This window comes from Schistocerca gregaria, chromosome 3, assembly GCF_023897955.1.
Source record: "Schistocerca gregaria isolate iqSchGreg1 chromosome 3, iqSchGreg1.2, whole genome shotgun sequence".
Taxonomy (NCBI): domain Eukaryota; kingdom Metazoa; phylum Arthropoda; class Insecta; order Orthoptera; family Acrididae; genus Schistocerca; species Schistocerca gregaria.
In genome coordinates, this window is record NC_064922.1 from 723,384,390 (window position 1) to 723,408,201 (window position 23,812).

A 23,812-nucleotide genomic window follows, 5' to 3' on the forward strand; every position below is an offset into this window, starting at 1 on the left:
TGGGAAATTTGAAGCAAAGTTGACTGACAAAATATGCACTCTACATTATATGAAGTTCAGCTTTCTATATCTCCTGAAGTAATTGCAGGATACACCTCAAACCTTGCTTGTATGAACTTCCCAATATAACGTCTCAGAACCTAGAACTTCACCCTCCTGCTTTCCAATGCAAATTCAGGGCAAAGCTGGCAATTTTTGAAAAGAACACCAAAAATCATTTTCACTACCTTTTACAAGGAAGAGTTTTCTGTTGATATTTTTAAACAGTTTGCATTAGGAACACTGTTCTAATCATAAAATGTTCTTTCACTGCAAGCACTTAAGGCCCTAAAACATTGACAAGGTGGAAGTGCATTGGAAGTGGGCCCTTATTCCACTGATACCCAAATTATCTGAGATATTACATTCTACAAGCTTCAGTCAAAACTGAATAAGTAGTCTTTTCAATATCTGTACAGCATTCAGCACCACATTATTTGGAGGAAACAGAATTGGGTAAGGAAACCAATAAAAATAATTTTCCTTTTTATGGCTCTAATAATTTGAAGTAATCACATTTGAAAACTTATTTGTTTGCTTCCATTTTATCAAAATTTCTTCTTAAAGAATCAGTGACAGTAACTGGTCAGCAGTGCTACTTTCCTCACACAATTCTACAGCAAATTAATGAAATCTGTAAGGAATTCCAAGTAACCCGATGAGAACTTAAGCTTAGGATCCTAAGAGAGACCACTTCTACCTTTTGTTTCTGACATGTGGAAGTATATCAGCAGCTTGGCATCATTTTTAAAGAAGTTTTTGGTTTTGGGAACTTGTGCTAATGAAAGAAACCCATGGCTCCTGTTGCACAGCTATCAGTTGTGGTTCCTATGGTGATAGGGATGCTGGTTCTCTCAGTTTAAAATGAATCAGTAGTAATAAATGATAGCACCAGTTGGCTTTTGTTGTACAATACTATTATTGTATCAGTTTTCAGCTCACCGTTTTTGGCTTTTCAGAAATACTGTCAACTTCGTCCTCAATCTGAACTGCTGGAACAGAGGAGGAGGAGGAGGAGGAGGAGGAGGAGGATGTAATTTTACATTTTAACACACTTTATTGTTAAGTTCCTGTGTGAAAAGTTTCAGGTTTATGCTGCAATTACTTCGAGGAAGATAAAACGCTCAACATCACTTTTTTCAAAGTGTCTTTTTGGCTGACAGCTTCAAATTATCCACATGCAAATTGCTGAGCAAACAATGTTTTCTTATTTTGCTTAACTGAGCACAAAGAGATGAAGGTGACCACTCTGTTTCTTTCAATAGGAGGCATTGTCTCAAATACGCTGAAAATTCACAGTTGCACTGCTGACAGCAGTTACTTGAAGTCCTGAATTAATGACTAGAAATTAGCAATGCTCATTGGGAACACATGGAATTGTTCATACAAAATTTCATCAAAATCCATAAAGGTTATGTGGGAACCTCTAGATCACTTGGTATTAAATAACTGTATGCTTTCTCACTTTTCTGATAGAAGTTGCAGCCCTCTGCCACTAGAGGGCTCAGAATCACAGAGCTTAACATAGTGGTGTAACTACACCTGTGCACAAGTAACAGCACACTGTAATCCAGTTTCTGACCACACAAGAGCACTATGACATCTGCAACAATATGACATTTTGGGTTCACTGTCACCTATCACCCTTCATCCTCCAGACAGTCCCAACTGACTCACCCAATTTTCATCTTTTTCAGCAACTTAAACGACACCTTTGAGGGCTTCCCTAGCAGCAAAAGCTATGGTGAGGTTGCAGGTCCAATAACGAAGTCAAACATTCTGCAGTGACAGTTTCAACAAACTAGTCTTGTTGGGAGAACTGAGTCACCTGGTGACTATGTTAAAAAATATGTACACAAAGATTTAGAATGTTGCTAACTTTTGTTTTATTTAAAAAGTTTTAAGTATTCACAAATTCCTAGCCATTACTTCTCAGCACACTATCATAATAAATAAATGAGTACCATAAGTAAAGTAAGGTCAAACCCATACCAAGTGGTCCAAGAAAATAACTTTTTGTCTTACCATCTCAGAAAAATTTGTGTGCACGCAGAGTGAATTTGCCAATGTTTATTTTTTTAAATTTATTATTTTGAAATGGCAGTCTTGTTTGTTCCAGGCCACATGCGTTTTTTCGTATTTGCAAGCCTCTACATCTTTTACAATCTTTCAGTCGTGGATTATCCAAAGCCTTTCAGATAAAATGCATTTAGTCCAACACACACTGGGCTACAAATTAACATCATTATCACTTAGCTGAATACATTCTTTAATACATTTTAATGGTTCAATGTTACAGGCCACAAATTAAACTCAATTTTTGAAAAGTAGTTTTCCAAAGAAAGATTAATTTCTCATGTAGTTACTTTTGATAGAGTATCAATGGTGAGCAGCTTACACTTAAAAATAAACTATTTTTAAAATGAATTTTTTAATTTTAAATTTCAGTTAATAGACCTTTAGAATATCAAACCTCAGTATAAATTTCAAATTTCAGATCCAATTGGAAGTTATGGAAAAAAAATTACCAATGCAAGTCAAAAATACAAATTTTAACATCTACGATACCTAGACTTATGGAATAACATCCGTTATACTATATAATTTAATAATATCTATGATTACTTTTTATTTGAAATAAGCCTACTAATTACATTGTATTGTTCTCTTGTTATTTGTTTAGTACATCACTCATTGAACACTTGAGAAATTTGTTCACTCAGTTTGGGTGTTAGATTTTAAGTTCACCCAGTCACAGTTTTAAATTCCATGGGAGAGAGCTTTCTTAGTACATTTTTAAGTGGCATTCAAACTGGATCATTCTCAATTTTATAAGAAAGATTTCCTTGGTCCTGGAGGGTGATAAAATACAACATGTACATATTGGTTTTTACAGTCAAAATTATCAACTTTATCAATCCACCATGTTCATCATAAACACAAGCCACTATGTATTTTTGAAGAACCAGTTGGGCAAGTTTTCCACACTGTTTTAAGTTCTCTATCAGGAGAAGTTGTGTTCAAGGTAGTAACTTATGACACGAAAGATGTGGCTTACTAATTCATCTTTATAATAGAATACAAATGGATGAACTGTGGCCTGTGTTTACCCAGTGGTGCCCTTGTACTTCATCTTTAACAATGAAGGAATAATTTTCCGCATAGTCAGCAAGACGTAGGCATTCAAGCCAATGTCTTTCAAAAATTTACTTTGAGCTTTTACAATAAAACAATGCATTTTGAGATTTTAAGGTTAGCCACTAACACTTCAAAAATTCTTCATGATTTTATGACTCATTTCAGTTCTGTCTTTTATCATGTCTTTTATCATCCATTGTTTGTATTTTATATTGCGAAGCATCAAATCATCTTACATGTCAAGTAAGGCTAGTTGGCCTGGACAATTTTCAAATTTTCCCTTGATCATACAATTTTAACTGTCAATATTGCATACCTTAACTTCCATAAGGTCTTCATAGTCAATTCTAAGATTAGTCCACTCTATCATCTACTTTATGTTCTGACGATACAAACAAACACTAACATTATGGGTGCCAGATGCCCTGCAACTATACACCATCGTGGTCTCAACTCACAAAACTCTTGTCTTCCAATTTTGATGTCAGGATTTTCTTTTTTAAATTCAGTGAATTGTTCATTTAAATTACACAATATCAGCCTTTGTCTTTGAATCTTGGAAAGATTTTCTTTCACAGAAACAGTCTTTTTGCCAGATATCAAACGGCAGTTATTGTCATCTTTGTAATAATAACTTTATTGATTGTGTTTTCATCTACCAAATTAGATACACTTCTTTTGTAATGCTGGTGAAATTCCCTGTTCTTTACTAATTACCTTGTTAACTTAACAAAACGTTCTGACAAATTCACTAACTTTTTGCTCAACTCCAAGAATTCAGCAATAAACTGCTAATCTTAATTTCATCCTCTGAAGTACAGCATTTAGTTTTTCTGTTTATCATCCTATTCAGTTTTTGAAGTTTTAGAACTTCCATCTGTTTTAGTACAAATTTTATTTTGAAATCTAACTTTCAAATTCTTTTTAATTTTCTCAAGTTTTGTATTCAAGGCACTTGGTCTTTCATCTTGACTTAGGTTTCTAACTTTACTAGCAGGCAATATACCCAGGATTTCACAAGGTGTACCTACTTATTTAATGGTTGCTGGTAAGTCACAAAATTCTGTATCTGAGGTTTTCCTACCCTCTCTCTTGTGAATTACAGTATCTTGGAATAACATGTTGGACACAATGATTTTCCTGGTAAGAGATTGACAAAAGGGCTTTAATTTTTAGAGTAATGATCAAATTTGTTTCTCTCTGACCTTTTATTGTAAGTTTCTTAAGTTTCTCAAAAGGGTCCATGCAAGACTGACCAAAACATGATGAATTTTTTTAAAGTATTTCATTTCATGGTACTTGCATGTTGATTTGATCTCTGGGCCAACTTAAGTAGAAACACTCTTCACTGTAATCTCTGATTAAAATAATGTCTTTAGGATACACTCCATACACACTTATGACATGCTTAATTATTAACACCAACAGAACACTGAAACACCATTTTTTTAACAGCACAATTCATAAACTTCTAGCTACATAAATGTTAATAGACAATTGTTGGTGTAAGCCAACGATTAGACTTACAGGCTTGCAGATGCAATTGTTAGCCTGCTAAAACAAGTACCACAGCACTGTTTCGACAAATACTCATTAGCTAGTGTAAGATTGAAATGTTGTTTTAGGTGTTGGTTTTGTGGTGACAATAGTTGTGGTGTGATAAGTTTTGGAGTAGTTGGTTCTTGTCATATCAACAATTGCAGTTGAGCTATGTAGGTGAAGCCAAGTGACTGATTCCTGTCAATATTTTAAGTGTAGCAGAATTTCAGAATTTTGTGTTGTCTGTTTTGTGTGGTTTGGGATTATGGCGCGCGCGTGTGTGTGTGTGTGTGTGTGTGTGTGTGTGTGTGTGTGTGTGTGTGTGTGTGTGAGTTTAGTTTGTCCCCACCAAAAAACCTCCCAAGTAACTATAGTATACAGTGCAATAGCAGGAAAAATTTTAAAGCTGAGAAATTAATCTTTCTTTGGAAAACTACTGTTCAAAAATTGAGTTTAATTTGCAGCTGATACTGAACTATCAAAAATATATTAAAGAATACATTAAGCTAACTGAATGACGTTAATTTGTAGCCCAGAGTGTGTTGAACTGAATGCATTTTATCTGAAAGGCTTAGGACAATAATTGTAAACAATGTAGATGCTTACAAATGTGTAAAAATGCATGCAGCTTGGAACAAATATGGCCACCATTTCAAAATAATAAACAAATTTTTGAAACATTTTTGTGACTGCTAAACATTTGGGAATTCGCTCAACAAATAAAAAATTTTTCTGAGATGGTCAAAGAAACCAGTGCTGGACCACTTGCTATGGATTGACCCAGTAAACATATAGCCTAAGTACAATAGTCACTGAACATTTCACTTCTGTTTCACTATCTGACACCCTAGACCTGACTTGTCTTTAAAACAAGTTCACACAGCAAAGATGTAGGACAAGTGAAAGTGAGACGCCATTGATAATTTTTTGAAAAATGTTGACCGACTGAGAACACATGGAGCAGGGTGGGAGTGGGAAGAAGGGTGCGGGGTGGGGGAGTTGCACCACGAATTTTTGCACGAGGCAAAATCCCTAGAGCCAACCATGTCTCCTGCCAAACTGATGGTTACCCTGATGTCAGTAAAATGCACCAAGACAAAAAATGCTGAACTGAATGTGGTAGACTATTGCTATCACAGTGGTGGATCTTCCCTCCAGAGATAACCTTGAGTTAGTGGACTAGAGACCTCGAGATACCTGCCACCCCAGTTGCATACAGCTTGATGAGGCATGCAATATTCTGCCTGAGTTCTCATTTGCTTCTGTAGTGGCTTATGGGATTCCTGTGGTGTGACTCAAATTTACCCCTGACAGATTTATCTAGTAGTACCTGCACCAATGCAACAAAGAGCTTAGATGGTCCACCCGAGAAGTCTCAGAAGTGTAGTAACAGGACACTAATAGTTCAGTCATAATCAAGACAGCAAAGGGAGCCTCTGAGACCTATTTTCACAAGGAGTAGTTGGGTGACTTTCCTCACCCACCATTCATAAAAACCTGTAAGCAGCACACCTTTGAGTTGAGGGATTTGTGATGGAGGTGTGTACTTTCCGCAGTACAGACAATGATGCCAAGGGGTGGGTCACAACGTCAGAATTACAGAAGCATCCAAATCCACCCATCAGCTTTGACCCATGGCAATATGGCAGCCACGACCATTCTCAATATGTCCAATATGGCACCTATAACGTCATTACATAAACACGACACCGAACACGAAAATACATACAAGAACAAACGCATCTCCCTCCAAAAATGTACTCAAACTAATAGAACCAGCGTGGGAAATTGGGAGTTTGGGGTGGGGGCAAACTAAATATAAACACATACAGACACCATGATCCCAAACCACACAAAAAATGATACAAAAAATTCCAAAATTCTGCTACACTTACAATATTGACAGGAATCAGTCGCTTCCCTTCACCTACATAGCTCAACTGCAATTGTTAATGACAAAATAAAGACCAACTACTCCAAAACTTATAATCACACCAAAACTATCAATATCACAAAACCAACACCTAAAACAAAATTGGAATCCTACAATCCCCTTGATCTATATAGATCAACAGCAGATCATGATACCAAAACAGATGTAGGTACCATGACAAATTTGAATCTGTCACGTCGCACAACCTATATAGCTCAAATACAATTGACAATACAAAAAAATTGAAATCTAGTACTTCCCCTAAGATCCACCCCAACACACACTCTCAGCCATCCCGACACACACTCTCAGCCACCCCGACACACACACACAAAATCACATTCTGCTTGATTTCACTGCATTTCACTATCTCCACCACAAACCAAAAAGTTGCAGAAACTTAATGATGCACAACATTTCGTCCCCCATTTCAACCCACAGACACACACTATCAAACTTAAAAGTTATATCCATACCTAACAAAAGAAGCCACAAACTGAATTAAACAACTTACCATGCAACTAACAGCAAACCAATAACATCAAACACCACCACAATAACAAACAATGGAAACTTAATCCTTAACTCACTAATTTCCATTCTTCTGTAACAGTCAAACGATAAAGGCACATTTCAAGCACTTACACCCAAATGAACCCTACACACCACATAGCATGCAGACCATACACACACCACCAGAAGGCATCACCAACCCCACCAAGATGGCATCTACAAACAACACACTCAAACTAAACTATGCACCACCATGATGTCACACACAACACCCTTACATCACGGGTCAAAGCCAACAGGCAGAATCAGACACCTCTGTTGACCCAAGAAATGTCAGCAGAGCTCCTTGGAGAAAAAACAGCCTTCCATTGATGGCTGTCTAGTGTCAGTGGCCCTGCCAGTAGCTACACTATCACCAGCATCAATGAACCACACAATTCCTCCCACCCAGCACTCTGTAATTGCCTATAGTATATGGTCTTCCCAAGTGGGCAAAGAACAGAGCTCACCATAGCTTCTTTTCCAAAGCCCTTTGATCTGCGTATAGTATTAGACTGAAATATTTCTGCACCCAGGTCCTCTATTAATGCTGTTCCTGAGAATACCAAATTAAGCAGCTAAGTTTACACACAATGGCAAGTTTTAGAAACTATAGCAGATTTAATGTCTTGCCAAAATAGGTGCGAGCATAACAGATGGGGGCTAAGAAAATCTCACACACCTTTGTCAAGCAAAAATCCCAGCATTTGCCTTATATTTAAAGAAACGTAGAAAACCTCTCTCTAGAAGGCCACATACTACACGAGAGTCTCACAGAAGCAAATCTTTTACAACCACTGTTACTTTCATCTACACAAGTACTCTGCAATTCACACGTAAGTGCCTGGCATCTTGTTCACATCTCTTACCCAACTGCAAGTGGTAGGAATGTTGGTCAACTGAACCTGCCAATACAGGATGCATGCTTCATCCCAAAAGAAAACTTAATGGAAACAATTCTTTTCACTTTTATTATCTTAGGAACACCAGTTGTTGTGACCACTTTATCTGTAGCTTAACCAAAGTACTAACTCAGTTTACACTGGAAGGCAGGTTCTTTTTGTGTTGGCAAAGCAGTAGTCAGTGCCTCAGTTATTTTGAACTGTTTTCAATGTTATGCTGATGACCTCAAGACAGTCAACAAAAACATACTCGTCGAATTTTCACCAGCTACTCTCTGGCCTACTGAACAGTACTAATCAGTTTTATGAAAGGACAGTCTGCAACACCATGATTTCACCAGCATTAGGCAAACAAACCTGGCTGAATGTGTTGTCACAAAGAGTAGACAGAAGTGACATGACTGATCTGCTCCACTGGGAATTCATAAGTAGAATTTAACAAACTGGATGTTAACTACAGTATTTTGAGTTCAACAAGCTCACCCAAAAGCCTAGGTATGATTTGGTTCAATTTAAACTACCAGAACAAAGTTTAAAAACTTTTACCCTGTGAATACCTCCCTTACTTCAGTTACCAATTATGTGTATGTGCTGCCAACAACCCTTTCATTTCAGTGAAACTTCCTCCTCCACTCCAGTCTGTGCCCTGGTATGTTTTCCTGTATTCTTGTCAGCCCCAAACATACATTACTCCACTACTTTCTGAGCAGTATTTATTTTATTGCCACCACCACCAGTCTTGTCACCTGTCAAACACAAAAATTGAACTTATCCTATGGCTTGATAGTTAATTTGCACTACTACTTAGTCAATTGTACTGGCCTCCCCTGATCAACAGGTGGGTGCCTCATCCTACTGTCTGGTCCTTTTTAACCTTCCTCAAGCTATCAATCTCTCCTCCCTACAGAAAGAAAATCCCTAAAACTACGACACCTGTTTATGTGTACCACCACCAATTCTGTCCCATTTCATACAATCTTTCTTAAAAGCCTACTTTCAAACTTGCTGTGTTAAGTTTTTACATTTGTTGATTTTTATCTACATTAAAGGTAAACATTACTATGTCCACAAAATGAAGCTGATTCAGGTTTGACTTCTCAACACATTCTATTGCAATTCCAGTTAACGTGCAAGTTTAGAATTTCTTGGATGATTTAGAATCTACTTGCCTCATTCTTTCAATTCTAAATCTGACACTATCCTGATGCCTAATCGAGTCAGGAACATTGACAGTCTCACATTTGCTAATGTATATTAATGCTGTCTGAAGGACTATCAAAATTGTTATAATCTGAAGACTTTCAAAATAATGATTCCCAGGGATTGTGACACACACACACACACACACACACACACACACACACACACACACACAATTTGAAGGACCCATTACACTACAGTCACAAGCAGTGGCAGCTAAAGAGTACCTACAAGATGACAAATGAAATGTATGTGTTCTTGGTTAATGATGGACCACACTGAGTGCACAGCAGCTTTTAAGTTTGCATGAAGGACATCAATACAACCAAACAATTTTCTTCCATGTCTATTTTGCATTAGACATAGAACAGCTGATTTTCCTGAAAGTACTTGGTACTTATTTAAATTGAACAACAGGAATTACCTTATGAGGACTTATTACCTGCACTAAAAGGTCATTTAAATTAGAAATCTTAGCGATAACCATTTCAGCGATGAGTCCACTGATGACTATGCCACATAGTAAATCTAAGTAGCACATGCATTTTGGGGCTGAGTCCACATTAAAATGAGTTATAGCTTGAAACCTACCAGAGTTACTGAATGGCGTTTATTTTACCCTAACAGCCTGGTCAAAATGTTTAGTACCAATTACATGACCAGCACAAAAATGAATAACTAGGCTAGTTAAACTTTCGTAATGTAACGTGGATTTATATAAATGATACAGAAGAAGGAAATGCTATAGTAATCCTCTTACAATTTTGCACTTGCAACTCAGTTTCTAATCGATGTATAGTAATAATAATTACCACCACAAAAAGCTGCGAAATAATCACTCAGTCCGCAATTTGCTGAAACTGAGAAGAAAAATCTCTTAAGCAGCTTCATTAAATGCAGGTAGCAGTTTCAACGTTGACAGCTACTGACGATTTATTAGACTGTTTACAGTCCGCCTAAGAAAAGTAGCATATGCAGCGCGTCCTACGATATCATGCATACGACGCTGCCAGGGGACGGAAATTCTGTAAACTTACGGAACATCCACCAGTTTTAAACTTACCTGAACGATGGCAGGATCATTTGGAAGAGGTCCGACATTATTCACCACTCTAATGTCTTTTATATCTGAGCCGCGAAACAAGATGTAATCATAAACTTCATTCTGGGGGGCGACGCGGTACTGCGTCTCCCGATCCTCCGTCCCAAAGGAGCGTACTAAAAATTGTGGAGAAAATATTTTCCGCGTTTAATTTACAGGTACTAACAAATTTCTTAATGTCTACAGTAATTTCATACACTTTCATTGCACGAGTTTTCTAGAGACACGAAACAAAACACATCTGAAAACATCTGTCAGCAATGTCATAAAGATCATGGCTAACTGATGATAAACGTTATTAGCCTACGGACAAGTAGGTTTTTAATATACATACATAAAACAATCACTAGCTGTTACAAAATAGTCAGATCTTTTTACCATTGGCCAAAGCAATTGTGCACTCTTGTGGATCGAGAGTGAATAATCTTCCTTCATAACGTATATCTGCCTTCGATATCAAACTTATCTTGCTTCCAAGTTCTGGCATTCCGGTACTCATGTTGTATACAGATCGTCCCTGCAATCGTCAACTGCGACAGTTCACAACTCCCTTCCGCATCTGCACCACAAATCACAACTGAGCTCCGTCGCACGCAAATGGCGACGAAAACTTTTAATGACGTCAGCTAAAGATAGAGAGCGCATTTAAAATAAAAGCTCTTTTTCAGCATTCATACAGCAATGAATGTGCAAATAAAAGCAATCACTGATTTTATAAAGGCTATAAACTTATTTTTTTTAACCTTTACAATTAAATTACTTAAATACCATTTTGACTACATTGGTGGTACCTTCTGTGCATGATGGCGGCTACTGTGGGTAGGGTTAGCGGAGTAAGGTTGCTTAAATCGAATTGTAATGTTTTACGATCTCAGGTAAGTCAATAATACATTTTCTCGTTGTGTATTTTAAGATGTTTGATAGGCTTATCTATAATTAAAGTAAATGATTATATCTTTTCAAGCTCTCCGTGCACACCACGGTAGCACTAGATTTAGCTGAAGGGTAAAAAGGTTCATTGTGGCATAATGGTGTGTAATTGATAATGAAGGAGGCCTTAAAACTCAAAATATGTACAGTCTTTCTGACTCGTTTCAAAATACTATACTCATCACTTGGTTTGTACGAGTAATGGTAAGTTTTTCCGAATCGTCTTTTGCTTGCAGGTTGCCAGCATCTCCACCGCAAGGACGAGTTGGTCCAGAGGGAAAAAAGCGGTCAGTATTTTAGACTTTTAACTACTGTTGTTCGTTTTTTGTGTGCGTTGGTAGTACTTTATTTGTGTTGATACGTTAATACAATCATTATCATTCTTTAATGTTTGTAACTTTTGTCCTCATGTTTTTTGAACATGATGGTGCTAATGATCGAAAACGGATGATTAAAGTAGTAAATGCGAATTCTGATTTTTATGTCTGCCTAATTCGGCTTAAGTTTCAAAAGATGATTGGTATGGTTTTTTTTCTCTCCCTAAATGAAAATGTTACAGTGACTTACTACTTTCTACACAGTCGCCAGCAGCATTTTAACTATCATTTGAGTGTAGAGTGGTCATTACTGTCTTCTGCAGAAGAGCTGAGCTGTTGCAGTTATTAGGCCCCAAGGTGGAGATTACAGTTTGGTATGATCTATTTTTGTCATATAGTGGGACATTAAATCTCTAAGGATGGAGCTGTAGGTGTGAAACGATTGATAAGGATTTACTTAGGTGAAAAAGAAAGGCAGTGTCCTCATCACTGTGAAATCCAAAGGACACACATTGTGACCCATCATTACCAGTATATAGGTGTAACCTGATAAGTTTCTCTATCACGTATTAAACTGTCTTTGTCGAATTATTATATAGATCATTTATAGCCTCCTGAGTGTGTAACATGTAGAAAAATAAAAATACCAAATTCTCCTCCAAATAATTTTGTAAAATCCGAGATAAATCATAAAAATGTTCATTTTTTTAAATGTCATTTACTTTCAGCCGATACTGAACTTACAGTAACAGTTAAAAGTGAATATGCTGCTTTTTAAAAATTTACACTAACAGTATTTATACTAATGGTGGGCACATATTACAAGGAAAAAAAAATATTCTGAATTCACATATTTAGCTAATAATTGCTTAACACAAAGTCATTAGTACAGTTGTTAGTCGTCGCTTACAGTGGTGAAATAGGGGGTTTAACTAAGATGACTGGACTGTGATCAAACTCAGCACATTATATGAGGCATAGGTATCATGACTGCTTTTGTTGTGGAAAATAGCTTTTCTGTTTTCACTAGTTCAACATTATGTCTGATAGAACAACAGAAGTTTAATACCATTAATGGGTGGATATTGACCACTAAGTACGTAGTGTCTTTGAGACAAGTGCTGTGTTGCATATATGTTGTATAAGCTCAGAGTTAGGCCTACCTGGAGAAGTATTTCACAATGAATTGGTGGAAAATCCAGGGTGGAATAATGAAAATATTATTAAAAGTATAATGGCTACTCAACATATATTGATACAACAGAAAGACCAAAAACTTTTCTGAATTAGAAACACACACACACACACACACACACACACACAGACACAGAGAGAGAGAGAGAGAGAGAGAGAGAGTGAGTTCCAGTCTAGGCACCAATTTTTAGTATATAATTACAGCACAGTGAATCATTTTGATTGTTTTGTACAACCATATTCAGATCGCTGAAAACATAAAAAACTGGTGAACTTACATTAAAAAACAGTCATTATTAACTGTAGCCGTGCAATTAAGGGCATTCTTATTGTGGGCCAACAAGACTTCACAGTATGTAGTTAAAAACTTCATCATTAATGAAACAGGTTCTAAACCATAATCTCGTAAGAACACGGTTACAAAGAAGGAAAATTGACATTTGCATTAGTAAAACTTGCAGTACTAATTACGAGCATATGATGAGAGAGTCGCTAATGCAGCTGACTACAACTGTGACATCCACAGGTGGCTAGGCTGTAAGTGGAGGTATTGCTGGAGGTGGCTAGGTTTGGTATGCATGGAGGTACTGATGTAGCCATATTTAGGGTGGAGGTTGTAGGTATTGCATCTGTCGAGCATTGGGGAAGGTAGTGTTAAATAGCAGCAAGGCAATGGGCATTAGGGATGTTAGTGAAAAGGGAGGTGGCATCAATAGTGATAAGCAGGGCACCAAGTGGTAAAAGAACAGGAAGTGCATCATTATTCCATCCTGGGTTTTTCATTCTGCATTTATAACATTGTTTCAGCTGCTGCCATTGTCAGATCAGAACTTTTAAAATTTAAACTTGAGTGTCAGTATCAACAAAACTCGGCACAGTTTTGTTGATACTAACACTTAACTTTCTTTTGCAAATTGTAAGTTTTGATTCAATGACAATAAGCAGAATGTTACAGGTAAAGACAAATTAAGCAATTTAGAAAGTTACATTCACAAAAAGTAATCCTGTCATTTTCTGTGACCTTTAAAATGCCTTGTGAGTAAGATAATCTTAGTGGGGGAAACAACTCTGTAAAACTATTGATGGCAGTGGTTGCTCTTTTGAGTCATGTCTGTAACAGAACATGAATGATAAACACAGCAGAGGCATTGGTGGAAATAAAACAAAAATTGTAGTGAGGAACAGGAAATAAGGTATTCTTAAAGATTCAGTACTTGGGCTGTTTTTGTTTCTGACATGTTTGATGCCAGAGGCATTTACATTTTTATTTTTTTTTATTTATGTAGTTTGCTGATCATTAGGGCCTAAAGTAAAGTGGCATAACCAAAATGTGTAGGTTAATAGCTTATAATTGGATCACAGTCATACAGAAACCTATTAAATGGGTGTGAGAGCTATGTTACTAAACTATTTACACACAATGAAACTTGATATTTAAAAGCTATGGTTGCCCATGTGTGTAGATATCAGTCTAAATTCAGTTGCTAAGTCAGTCAGAAACATCCATTTAGTGAGCTTTGTTAACATGCTTATGAAAAATTAAATTAGTCTACTTACTTTGATTCCCTAGTATTACAGCAGAATCCTTTGGGCTAATGCATAAAGGTCAAATAAACACTACTAAAACAAACATTATCAGTATTTTGAGAAGTTTATAGCCAAACTTACTTGCAGAGGCTTTGTCAAAGAACATTCATATGGGCCAGTGCATTTACTCTGGTGGCATTTGAGGTCATTGAAAGACAAAAGTCTCTGATGCACAGTGATTTGAAATTTTTTTATATATATATATAAACTTTGTATCCTTTTCTAAGGTCAGATCCCCCCCCCCCCCCCCAAAAGACTTGGAGTGGGGAATTGAGAAAACCTTGAAGTGTTTATTTTATTTTCTTCCTGTTAATATAGGGTCTACATTAGTAGCACATGGTATAAATTAATTAGATTTAGTCTTTCCTTCCAAACTGTTTTATTTTGTGCATGTTCTGTATATATTATTCAGGACAGTTCTGTTTGATGTGGAAATTTTCAGTAGGTTTACATACAAGGTAAATTTTTGTGTGTGAAAACATGGCTATATGCTGGTCATTTACATAACTGTTATTTTTACCTGAGTCTACCTTGAAATTTGATAAATATAACCCAAAATTATAAATACTGTATATGCAGAAATTCATGTGAGGAAGAAGAGGATGAGGAGCTGTGAACTAGAAATGTAATTTGCTGTTGTTGTCAAAACTTTCATTTTCAAGCAGGTCTCCACTGTACGCATTTTGCCCGAGTTACTCTTTCCAAATTGTGCATGATTCTTCACAGCAAACATTTAGAGGAGAGTAAATGTATTGTGAAACTTGATATGTGTAACTTTTAAGCAGTTGCCCACATAAAGTTAAAGAATGGACTTCAGACATTTTCCTTACAGCAAATTTCTCTCTGACATTCTCCAAAATATTATGTTATGTGTCATCAGTGAATCGAAGTTTGCAAAGCAAGTTAATTGTTTAACATTTTGCTCAGCAAATTCAGTAATTACACATAGAGCAAATGTAGCTAGACTTAAACCATTGGAGAAGATTTTGTGTTTCTTCCAAATCAGGGGCTGATCAATATGTGTACCTAGAAATTTAAAAAAATTATTTTCTTTTTTAATTTCCTTTCACATATACTAGTAGTAGTGGTGTTAATAGTGATGATAATGATGTCTTACACAGAATTAAATGAATAGATTATTTTAGCAAATTACAGGTATCATTAAGAGAGAACCAGTCAATAATACTTTCGAATATTTAGTTTGTTGCTCCTTCCGTGTTGGAGCTCGGTTTTTCTTTATCATTATGATTGTAGCAAAGAGTAGGAGTGGTGCCAGAATTGAATCGTGTGGAACATCACTATTGGGTCATTCCATGACAATTCAACCAATTTGAGAAAATGTTCCATCTGATAGTCTCAGATTTAGCTGAAATTTAGCATACCAATGCTACCAAGTGTGCAACACTCATCTACAAAATTTTAAGTTCCCCTGCCAGTTAGTTCCAGAATTATGGCTTGCAAAAGAAGGGGGCGTGACCTGGAAATTGCAACCTGCATCTGGCAATCTGTCTTCAGACCCAAATTCAGGTTTTAATAACTTTGGAACTATTCTGCACAGTCCAGTTAATTTTTTACAACCCAGTAACATCCACTTACAGAACACACTCTATGAATCAAAACACTAACAACATATTTCTGAGGGAAAACAAAAATTCTAAAATGTGATTAAAAATGTAATACATTAAAAAGGTACATATTGTAGGTGCCCTCTATGCCTAATATAATTCACTCAAAAAGGGTATAGGCTAAATTTTTTTGTAGTAAGTTTAATGTGGCCTAAACACACACAGAACTCATCTCGCCCATATCAGTCACACAAACAGAGTTACATGCACACGGAAACACAAAAATTTGAAAAATTACCTGAAAAAACATGGCTTTTCTAAGTGTGGTAGCACAAAAGGGACAAGTGATATCCAATCCAAATTTCAAACACTGCATAAGTAGACCATAATATAATATGTGGCAAAATTTCAACTTGTTGCAAGACATTTGTGTACAATAAAAGTTGACAGAGATGTATTTGGTTATATTTCTTTTAACAAGATTTAGCAAGTTACAGTGATGATGCAGACAGCTTGTTTCAGGTAAAGCTGCAGCAGTTTTTAGGAACCATTAGGCAACAAAGTTAAAACAATGGTAGTTTTCAGGGACAGAATGAGTCATGTTAGCCAGGAACAACAAAGGAAACAAGCAACAATTACAGGTATTCATGTTTTTAAGATTCTAGTTCAGACTGGTCAGTACTGTTGTGTAAAGTCAGTATGGAGGCAGAAGAGTGTACTAGCGGTGCTTTTGTTCAAACAAATTGCAATATTGGTAGAGCACAAGCATCTGAATGTCACAAAACAACATATGGAACAAAATGTGGCATTCAAGTTGTACTGTATGATCTGGATGAATCGGACCAAGATTTGTTGCTATGGAGATTTGGGATACCCCCTGTGGGCACAAGAAGTACAGTTCCAGGAAGCTTTAGTGTTTGTTATCATCATATGAAAGTGTTTCTGGATAAGTATTCTTTCCTACAAAGAAGTTCTTTTGCTCCATTTCGGATTCATAAGAAGATAGAGAGAAATTGATATAAAATCAGTATTGAAAGAGAATCAGTGCATGGGACTTAACATGAAACTCGGACAAAAGTTATGTTCCAGGTGTGTTACACTGCTAAAAAATGAAGAATATTTTGATAATTTACATGACAGTGATGAAGAGTATCAGCCATCTACAACCACAGCAGCTGAGCAGTTATTCAGTGACTGCTCTTGGTTTGTCTCCCATGAAGACACACAAAGTTGGGAAAAGAGACAGGCCCAGCTATGGTAGAACGAAACTATAAGAAGCCCAAATGGAATTAAATCACAAAATTGCTCACCCACTAATGGTGGAAGAGGAAGAACTATCTGCTCCAAAGGAACAAAAATCACACCAGAAATGCTCTGATTTGGACAAAATTGTTCATGATTTGAAAGAAAAATGTGCCATAACCACACGACAGAAAAAGTAGCTATCCCTACCCTTGCACCTTCCAGCTGGTCTATTGACTACCCTGCAAAGGAATTAAATGTTTTTACATATATGGTAAAGCACGCTAGGAACATGAAAGAACCCAAGGAGTGGTTCCACAACTTCAACAGGCGCAGGGTAAGCGAATGAGTTCAGAAATAAAGGTGCTAGTGTCGGAGTTTTATGAAAATAATGACTACAGCCAAATGTTGTTGTTGTGGTCTTCAGTCCTGAGACTGGTTTGATGCAGCTCTTCATGCTACCCTAGCCTGTGCAAGTTTCATCATCTCCCAGTACCTACTGCAACCTACATCCTTCTGAATCTGCTTAGTGTATTCACCTCTTGGTCTCCCTCAATGCTGCCGTCCAGTGCTAAATTTGTGATCCCTTGATGCCTCAGAACATGTCCTACCAACCGGTCTCTTCTTCTCATCCAGTTGTGCCACAAACTCCTCTTCTCCCCAATTCTTTTCAATACCTCCTCATTAGCTATACGATCTACCCATCAAATTTTCACCATTCTTCTGTAGCACCACGTTTCGAAAGCTTCTATTCTCTTCTTGTCTAAACTATTTATCGTCCATGTTTCACTTCCATACATGGCTACACTCCATACAAATACTTTCAGAAATGACTTCCTGACACTTAAATCTATACTCGATGTTAACAAATTTCTCTTCTTCAGAAACGCTTTCCTTGCCATTGCCAGTCTACATTTTATATCCTCTCTACTTCGACCATCATCAGTTATTTTGCTCCCCAAATACCAAAACTCTTACTACCTTAAGCGTCTCATTTCCTAATTTAATTCCCTCAGCGTCACCCGACTAAATTCGACTACATTCCATGATCCTTGGTTTGCTTTTGTTGATGTTCATCTTATATCCTCCTTTCAAGACACTGTCCATTCCATTCAACTGCTCTTCCAAGTCCTTTGCTGTCTCTGGCAGAATTACAATGTCATCGGCGAACCTCAAAGCTTTTATTTCTTCACCATGGATTTTAATACCTACTCCGAATTTTTCTGTTGTTTCCTTTACTGCTTGCTCAATATACCGATTGAATAACATTGGGGAGAGGCTACAACCCTGTCTCACTCCCTTCCCAACCACTGCTTCCCTTTCATGTCCCTCGACTCTAATAACTGCCAGCTGGTTTCTATACAAATTGTAAATAGCCTTTTGCTTCCTGTATTTTACCCCTGCCACCTTTAGAATTTGAAAGAGATTGTTTCAGTTAACATTGTCAAAGACTTTCTCTAAGTCTACTAATGCTGGAAACGTAGGTTTGCCTTTCCTTAATCTTTATTCTAAGATAAGATTTGATTTTGTATTTATAACCCTGTATTCACCTGACCAAAAGTCTTGTTCCTCCTGCCACCGAACTTCACTAATTCCCACTATATGTAACTTTAACCTATCCATTTTCCTTTTTAAATTTTCTAACCTACCTGCTCGATTAAGGGATCTGACATTCCACGCTTCGATCCGTATAACGCCAGTTTTCTTTCTCCTGATAACAACGTCCTCCTGAGTAGTCCCCGCCCGGAGATTTGAATGGGGGACTATAATAATAAGCCGAATAATGCTTGGAAAAAGACTATGTAATGGTGAAAATGGGAAATGTATGTGTAGAGATTGTGGTGTCACCGCCAGACACCACACTTGCTAGGTGGTAGCCTTTAAATCGGTCACGGTCCGGTAGTATACGTCGGACCCGCGTGTTGCCACTATCAGTGTTTGCAGACCGAGCACCGCCACATGGCAGGCCTAGAGAGTCTTCCTAGGACTCGCCCCAGTTATACAGCCGACTTTGCTAGCAATGGTTCACGGACTTCTATGCTCTCATTTGCTGAGACGATAGTTAGCATAGCCTTCAGCTACGTTATTTGCTACGACCTAGCAAGGCGCCAGTATCTGTACTATTGATATTGTGAATCATGTACCATAAAGAGCTACGTCCGTATTTCTCAATTCTAATTCCCTTGTCATGTTCCAGACCTCACGCCAGCCTGCGTGAGCTAAAACGCGTGCATTTCTGCCACCTTTAGTTATACAGGTTGGCTCTCCTGCCAACCACAACACAAATGCAAAAAAGACTGTTGCTGTGCAACATATCAGAACTATATGTAGAATTCAAGGAAAAGTATCCCAATACCAAAGTAGGTTTATCATCTTTTTTTCAATCTTTGGCCAAAATGGGTTGTGCCTGTAAGTGCAAGGGGGCACACACAATGTTTGTGTATGTGAGACCCATCAAAATGCTAAGCTGATATTTACTGCCATAAAGGATTCTAGTCTGGATAACAAAGGTGCATTGAAGCTGCTAGTGTGTGACATCAGTTCCTACCATTGCATGATACACAGGTGTGAAAAGTATCCTGGTAAGGCAAATCTTGCAGAACACATAAATAACAAACTGTATGGTGAACTCTTTATGGATGACGATGAACTTGTTTCTTATAAACAATGGACACACATGGATCTCACAAGTCTTGAAACAAAGCACAGTACAGTGGAAGATATTGTTGAAATGTGTTTTCAAAAACGGACAAAGTGACCACACACAGCATTACAGGAACAGCACAATCGGGTTATCTCCAGTTTTGTATAGATAGTTTGAAACAAGATGAAATTATAGTAATACTAGACTTTTCTGAAGATTATGCATTTATAATTCAAGATGCCATCCAAGGATATCATTGGGACAACAGTCAAGCAACTCTCCAGCCATTTGTGATTTACTATAGAGGTGAATCAGGTGATGTGTCTGTCATGAACCTGTGCGTTTGTAGTGACTGTTTAATTCATGATTCTATTGCAGTTCATGCCCACATTCGCAGTCATGGCATATGTGATAAACAAGCTGCCTCACATATATTTTGCGAAATACTTCAGTGACGGGGCAGCTAGTCAGTACAAAAACTGTAAAAATCCCAAATTTTTGCATGCATTACCATGACTGTCAGATTCATGCATAATGGAATTTTTTACCAGCAAGTCATGGTAAAAATGTATGTGATGGTATTGGTGTTACCATTAAGTGCATGGCATCATGAGCTAGACTGCAGCACCCTACAGAAGGTCACATTCTAACACCTCTTCAATTATTTACCTGGGTACAGAAAATATATCTCTGGCATACAATCATTCTATGTTTCGAAAGATGAGGTGAAATCAGTTGAAGATATGCTAAAAAGCAAACTAGAACATGTTAAAACTGTTGCAGGCACATGGAGCCATCATCACTTCACTCCAGTGGACTCTGACAATGTGCAGACGAGCATACTGTCCTGTTATAACTGTAGGTTCATGCACAACATGTGTCTTCACAGGGTGTCTGACTCAGGATTCAGAAGCAAAAGCAGCAACATTCAATCAGCTTGCTACGTTGTTGCTGTTTATTATGACAAATGGTACTTGGGATGTGTTGCAGAGTGCTGTGAAGAAGAAGGTAATGTATTTGTGAACTTCATGGCACCAGCAGGACCAGCAAGATCATTTCATTGGCCTCGTTTGGCAGACAGGTGTTGGATTCCTTTTGAACATGTGCTTATGACAGTTCTAATTGCTACCACAGTGTCAGGAAGACAGTACAATTTGCCACTCAATGTACAGAGTACAGTAGCTAAAGTGTGGGAGAGCTTCTGTTCAAAGCACAATCGACTGATTTTTAGCAATTAAGGTGCAGTAAACATTAATGATAGGTTGTGTTCATCTGTCTATGTTGTTGCTTAGTGATTAAACAGTTGTGGGAGAGGATAAGAAGAGGCAGAACAGTTTACGATATGTTTTTACAAAATTGTTGTGTAAAAATGCTCACATCACCAAATACATGTGTCAACTTCCATTGTACACAAATATCTTGCAATAACATGCTGAAATTTTGAGATATATATCATTATGGTCTACTTATGCAGTGTGTGAAATTTGGCTTGTATACCACTTGCCCCTTTTGTGCTACCACTCTTAGAAAATCCATGTTTTTCAGGTAATTTTTCAAATTTGTGTATTTTTGTGTTGTGTAACTCAGTTTTTGTGATTGATATGGGCTTGATGAGTTCTGTGTATATTTAGGCCACATTAAGCTTACCACAAAAAATTTGCACCCTTGTTGAGTGAATTATATTTGGCATAGAGGGCACCTACAATGTGTACCTTTTAATGTATTACATTTTTTAATCACAATTTGGAATTTTTTATTTCCCCCTCAGAAGTATGCTATTGGTGTTTTGAGTCATGGAGTGTGTGTTCCCTAAGTGGATGTTACTGGGTTGTAAAAATTTCACTGGACTGTGTGGAATAGGTCCAAAGTTATTAACACCTGAAGTTGGGTCTGAAGATAGATTGCCAGATGCGGGTTGCAATTTCCGGCTCACGCCACCTTCTTTCACAAATCATAATTCTGGAACCAATTGGAAGCCAAACTAATACTTTGTACACGAGTGTTCCACACATGGTAGAATTAGTGTACTGAATTTCAGTCAAATCTGAGACTGAGCTGTAGCCCCTGGTTGAACTGACATGGAAGACCCTATTCATTTGTCCCCAGTCACGATCAGAAGATTCATCATGGGAGTTGCATTATCTAGACCATTTGCCCCCATCTGTATTTTTTGATTGGTTTATTTGGGGGGAGGGGACCAAACGGCGAGATCATCAGTCCCATCAGAGTAGGGAAGTTGCCCGTGCCCTTCCAAAGGAACAGTACCGGCATTTGCCTGAAGGGATTAAGGGAAATCACGGAAAACCTAAATCGGAATGGCTGAATGTGGGTTTGAACCTTCATTCTCTCAAATGCGAGTCCAGTGTGCTAAGTGCAGTCTTCGGTTTGTTTATATATGTGATGACCCTGGAATGGTCATTCATGTGATATGACTGTTGAGAAGAATAGTAGACATATAAGGGTAACTTTTTTATGGCCAAAATGTATTCAGTAGTATTCATTTGGGCGTGTGACACCAACTACAGCTGCAGCCAGGCTTCATCAGTCACTCTAATGAAGGCTGTCTGCCATGGTAACTGAGTGGGGTAGTTTACCATGACACACACGATCCCAGTAGAATGTTATTAAAGTCAATAAACATATTTCCTTCCACAGTTTTTCAAGGAAGTTATGAAGTTATGGCTGAATTTGTTGCTTGCAAAAAGTCGTATTGACAGTAAAGTAAAGAGGAGGCGGCCAGTTTTGATATTTGATTGCACCATTTGTTAGGGGTTAGTGAAGAGAAAAGTGTTCAACTCATGTGCACTGTGGGTTTCAGAATAAATAATATTTCAAACAATGTTCAAAGGCATGCTGTACTTATTATTTTAGTTACATACTTGCTTTCTGGATGAAGTATTTGTGTACATGTTTTGAATTACTGTAACAAACAAGCACACTGGAAATCAAGGGATGAAAATACGTGAAGTAAGCAAGAATAAACTCATTGTAAGTGCTAGCTGTAGGTAATATTCCGTTAGTAAAGGTAAATGTATTCAGCTTCTATGGGACGTTCTAAACCTGGGCTTTTACAAGAGCTCAGAACCTGGTGTGTGTACTTCATTCACCAACCAGCCACTGGAACGATTTAGGAATTAAGAAATTTGATTTATTGTTCTATTACCTATAAGTAAGAGTGGATGTATGTGCTGATTTTGATATTAACTTCTGTAACAATTAGGGTTGTATTGCCCACAAGGTAGACAGATTTAAAGTGTGTTGTACAGTTGTTAGTAAGTCATTAATTTATGTGCTGCTGCTAAAAATCTAAGGGTTTTTGTTGAGCTAGAAAGTAACTAAAATGAAAGTGATGACTAACACAGATATTTTAAAACATTATATTTGTTTTGGGGAACTAGAAGTTCTAATGGAATAAAATTCTGTGTGTGAAGTGGCATTTTCCTCAAAATAAATTTCAGTATTAAAATTTAATGAAGTTGTGTATACCAATGTCCACTTCGCAAGTGTCTTGAAAAACTTCCAGGAATAAAGCTATGAGTACCTGAACTAAATGTAACCTGTAAGCATATGATATACTCTCTCAAAGCCTAATTCCCTCCTACCAAGTTATATTCTGCTGCTGACAGTACACACTAATTAGCAGTAATGGAACATCCAGAATAAGCATTGAGTAATTGTTCAGTTTCATATAGGGGAGGGGTCAGTAGTGCAAGGCAATAACTGATAGACTTTGAATGCAAACATGTGGCAAGCTTCTTTAACACTCACTACATCCTAGCATTGCATAGAAGCTCAAAAGAAAAGGTAGTTCAGTATACATGAGAATCACTATCATATTCATTAACTCAATTTGGTTTTACTATTCCCCCCTGGCAAATTGGCAAAATAATCAACTCTTTTAAAAATGGAAATTCCTGGATGAATAATA

General features: G+C 37.3%; 2 protein-coding genes across 10 annotated transcripts in view; one reads left to right on the top strand and one right to left on the bottom strand.

Annotated features, from left to right (window-relative positions):
* Window positions 1-10,979, bottom strand: part of LOC126356123 (protein LSM14 homolog A) — a 99,437-nt gene extending 88,458 nt beyond the window's left edge. For 7 of the 9 annotated variants that reach the window (XM_050006831.1, XM_050006829.1, XM_050006828.1 and 4 more), the window contains exons 1-2: window positions 10,784-10,904; window positions 10,367-10,521 (exon numbers count right to left, since the gene is read on the bottom strand). In XM_050006831.1, the coding sequence (XP_049862788.1) occupies window positions 10,367-10,521; window positions 10,784-10,904 (276 nt within the window). Of the gene's footprint in view, window positions 1-10,366; window positions 10,522-10,783 lie in introns of all 9 variants that reach the window. The other 2 variants (XM_050006822.1, XM_050006824.1) reach the window with 2 other exon arrangements.
* A 219-nt stretch (window positions 10,980-11,198) lies between these two features.
* Window positions 11,199-23,812, top strand: part of LOC126356124 (cytochrome c1, heme protein, mitochondrial) — a 56,120-nt gene continuing 43,506 nt past the window's right edge. Inside the window, exons 1-2 of the mRNA XM_050006832.1 lie at window positions 11,199-11,280; window positions 11,572-11,622. Coding sequence (XP_049862789.1) covers window positions 11,206-11,280; window positions 11,572-11,622 — 126 coding nt within the window. The 5' untranslated portion in view covers window positions 11,199-11,205. The remainder of the gene's footprint in view (window positions 11,281-11,571; window positions 11,623-23,812) is intronic.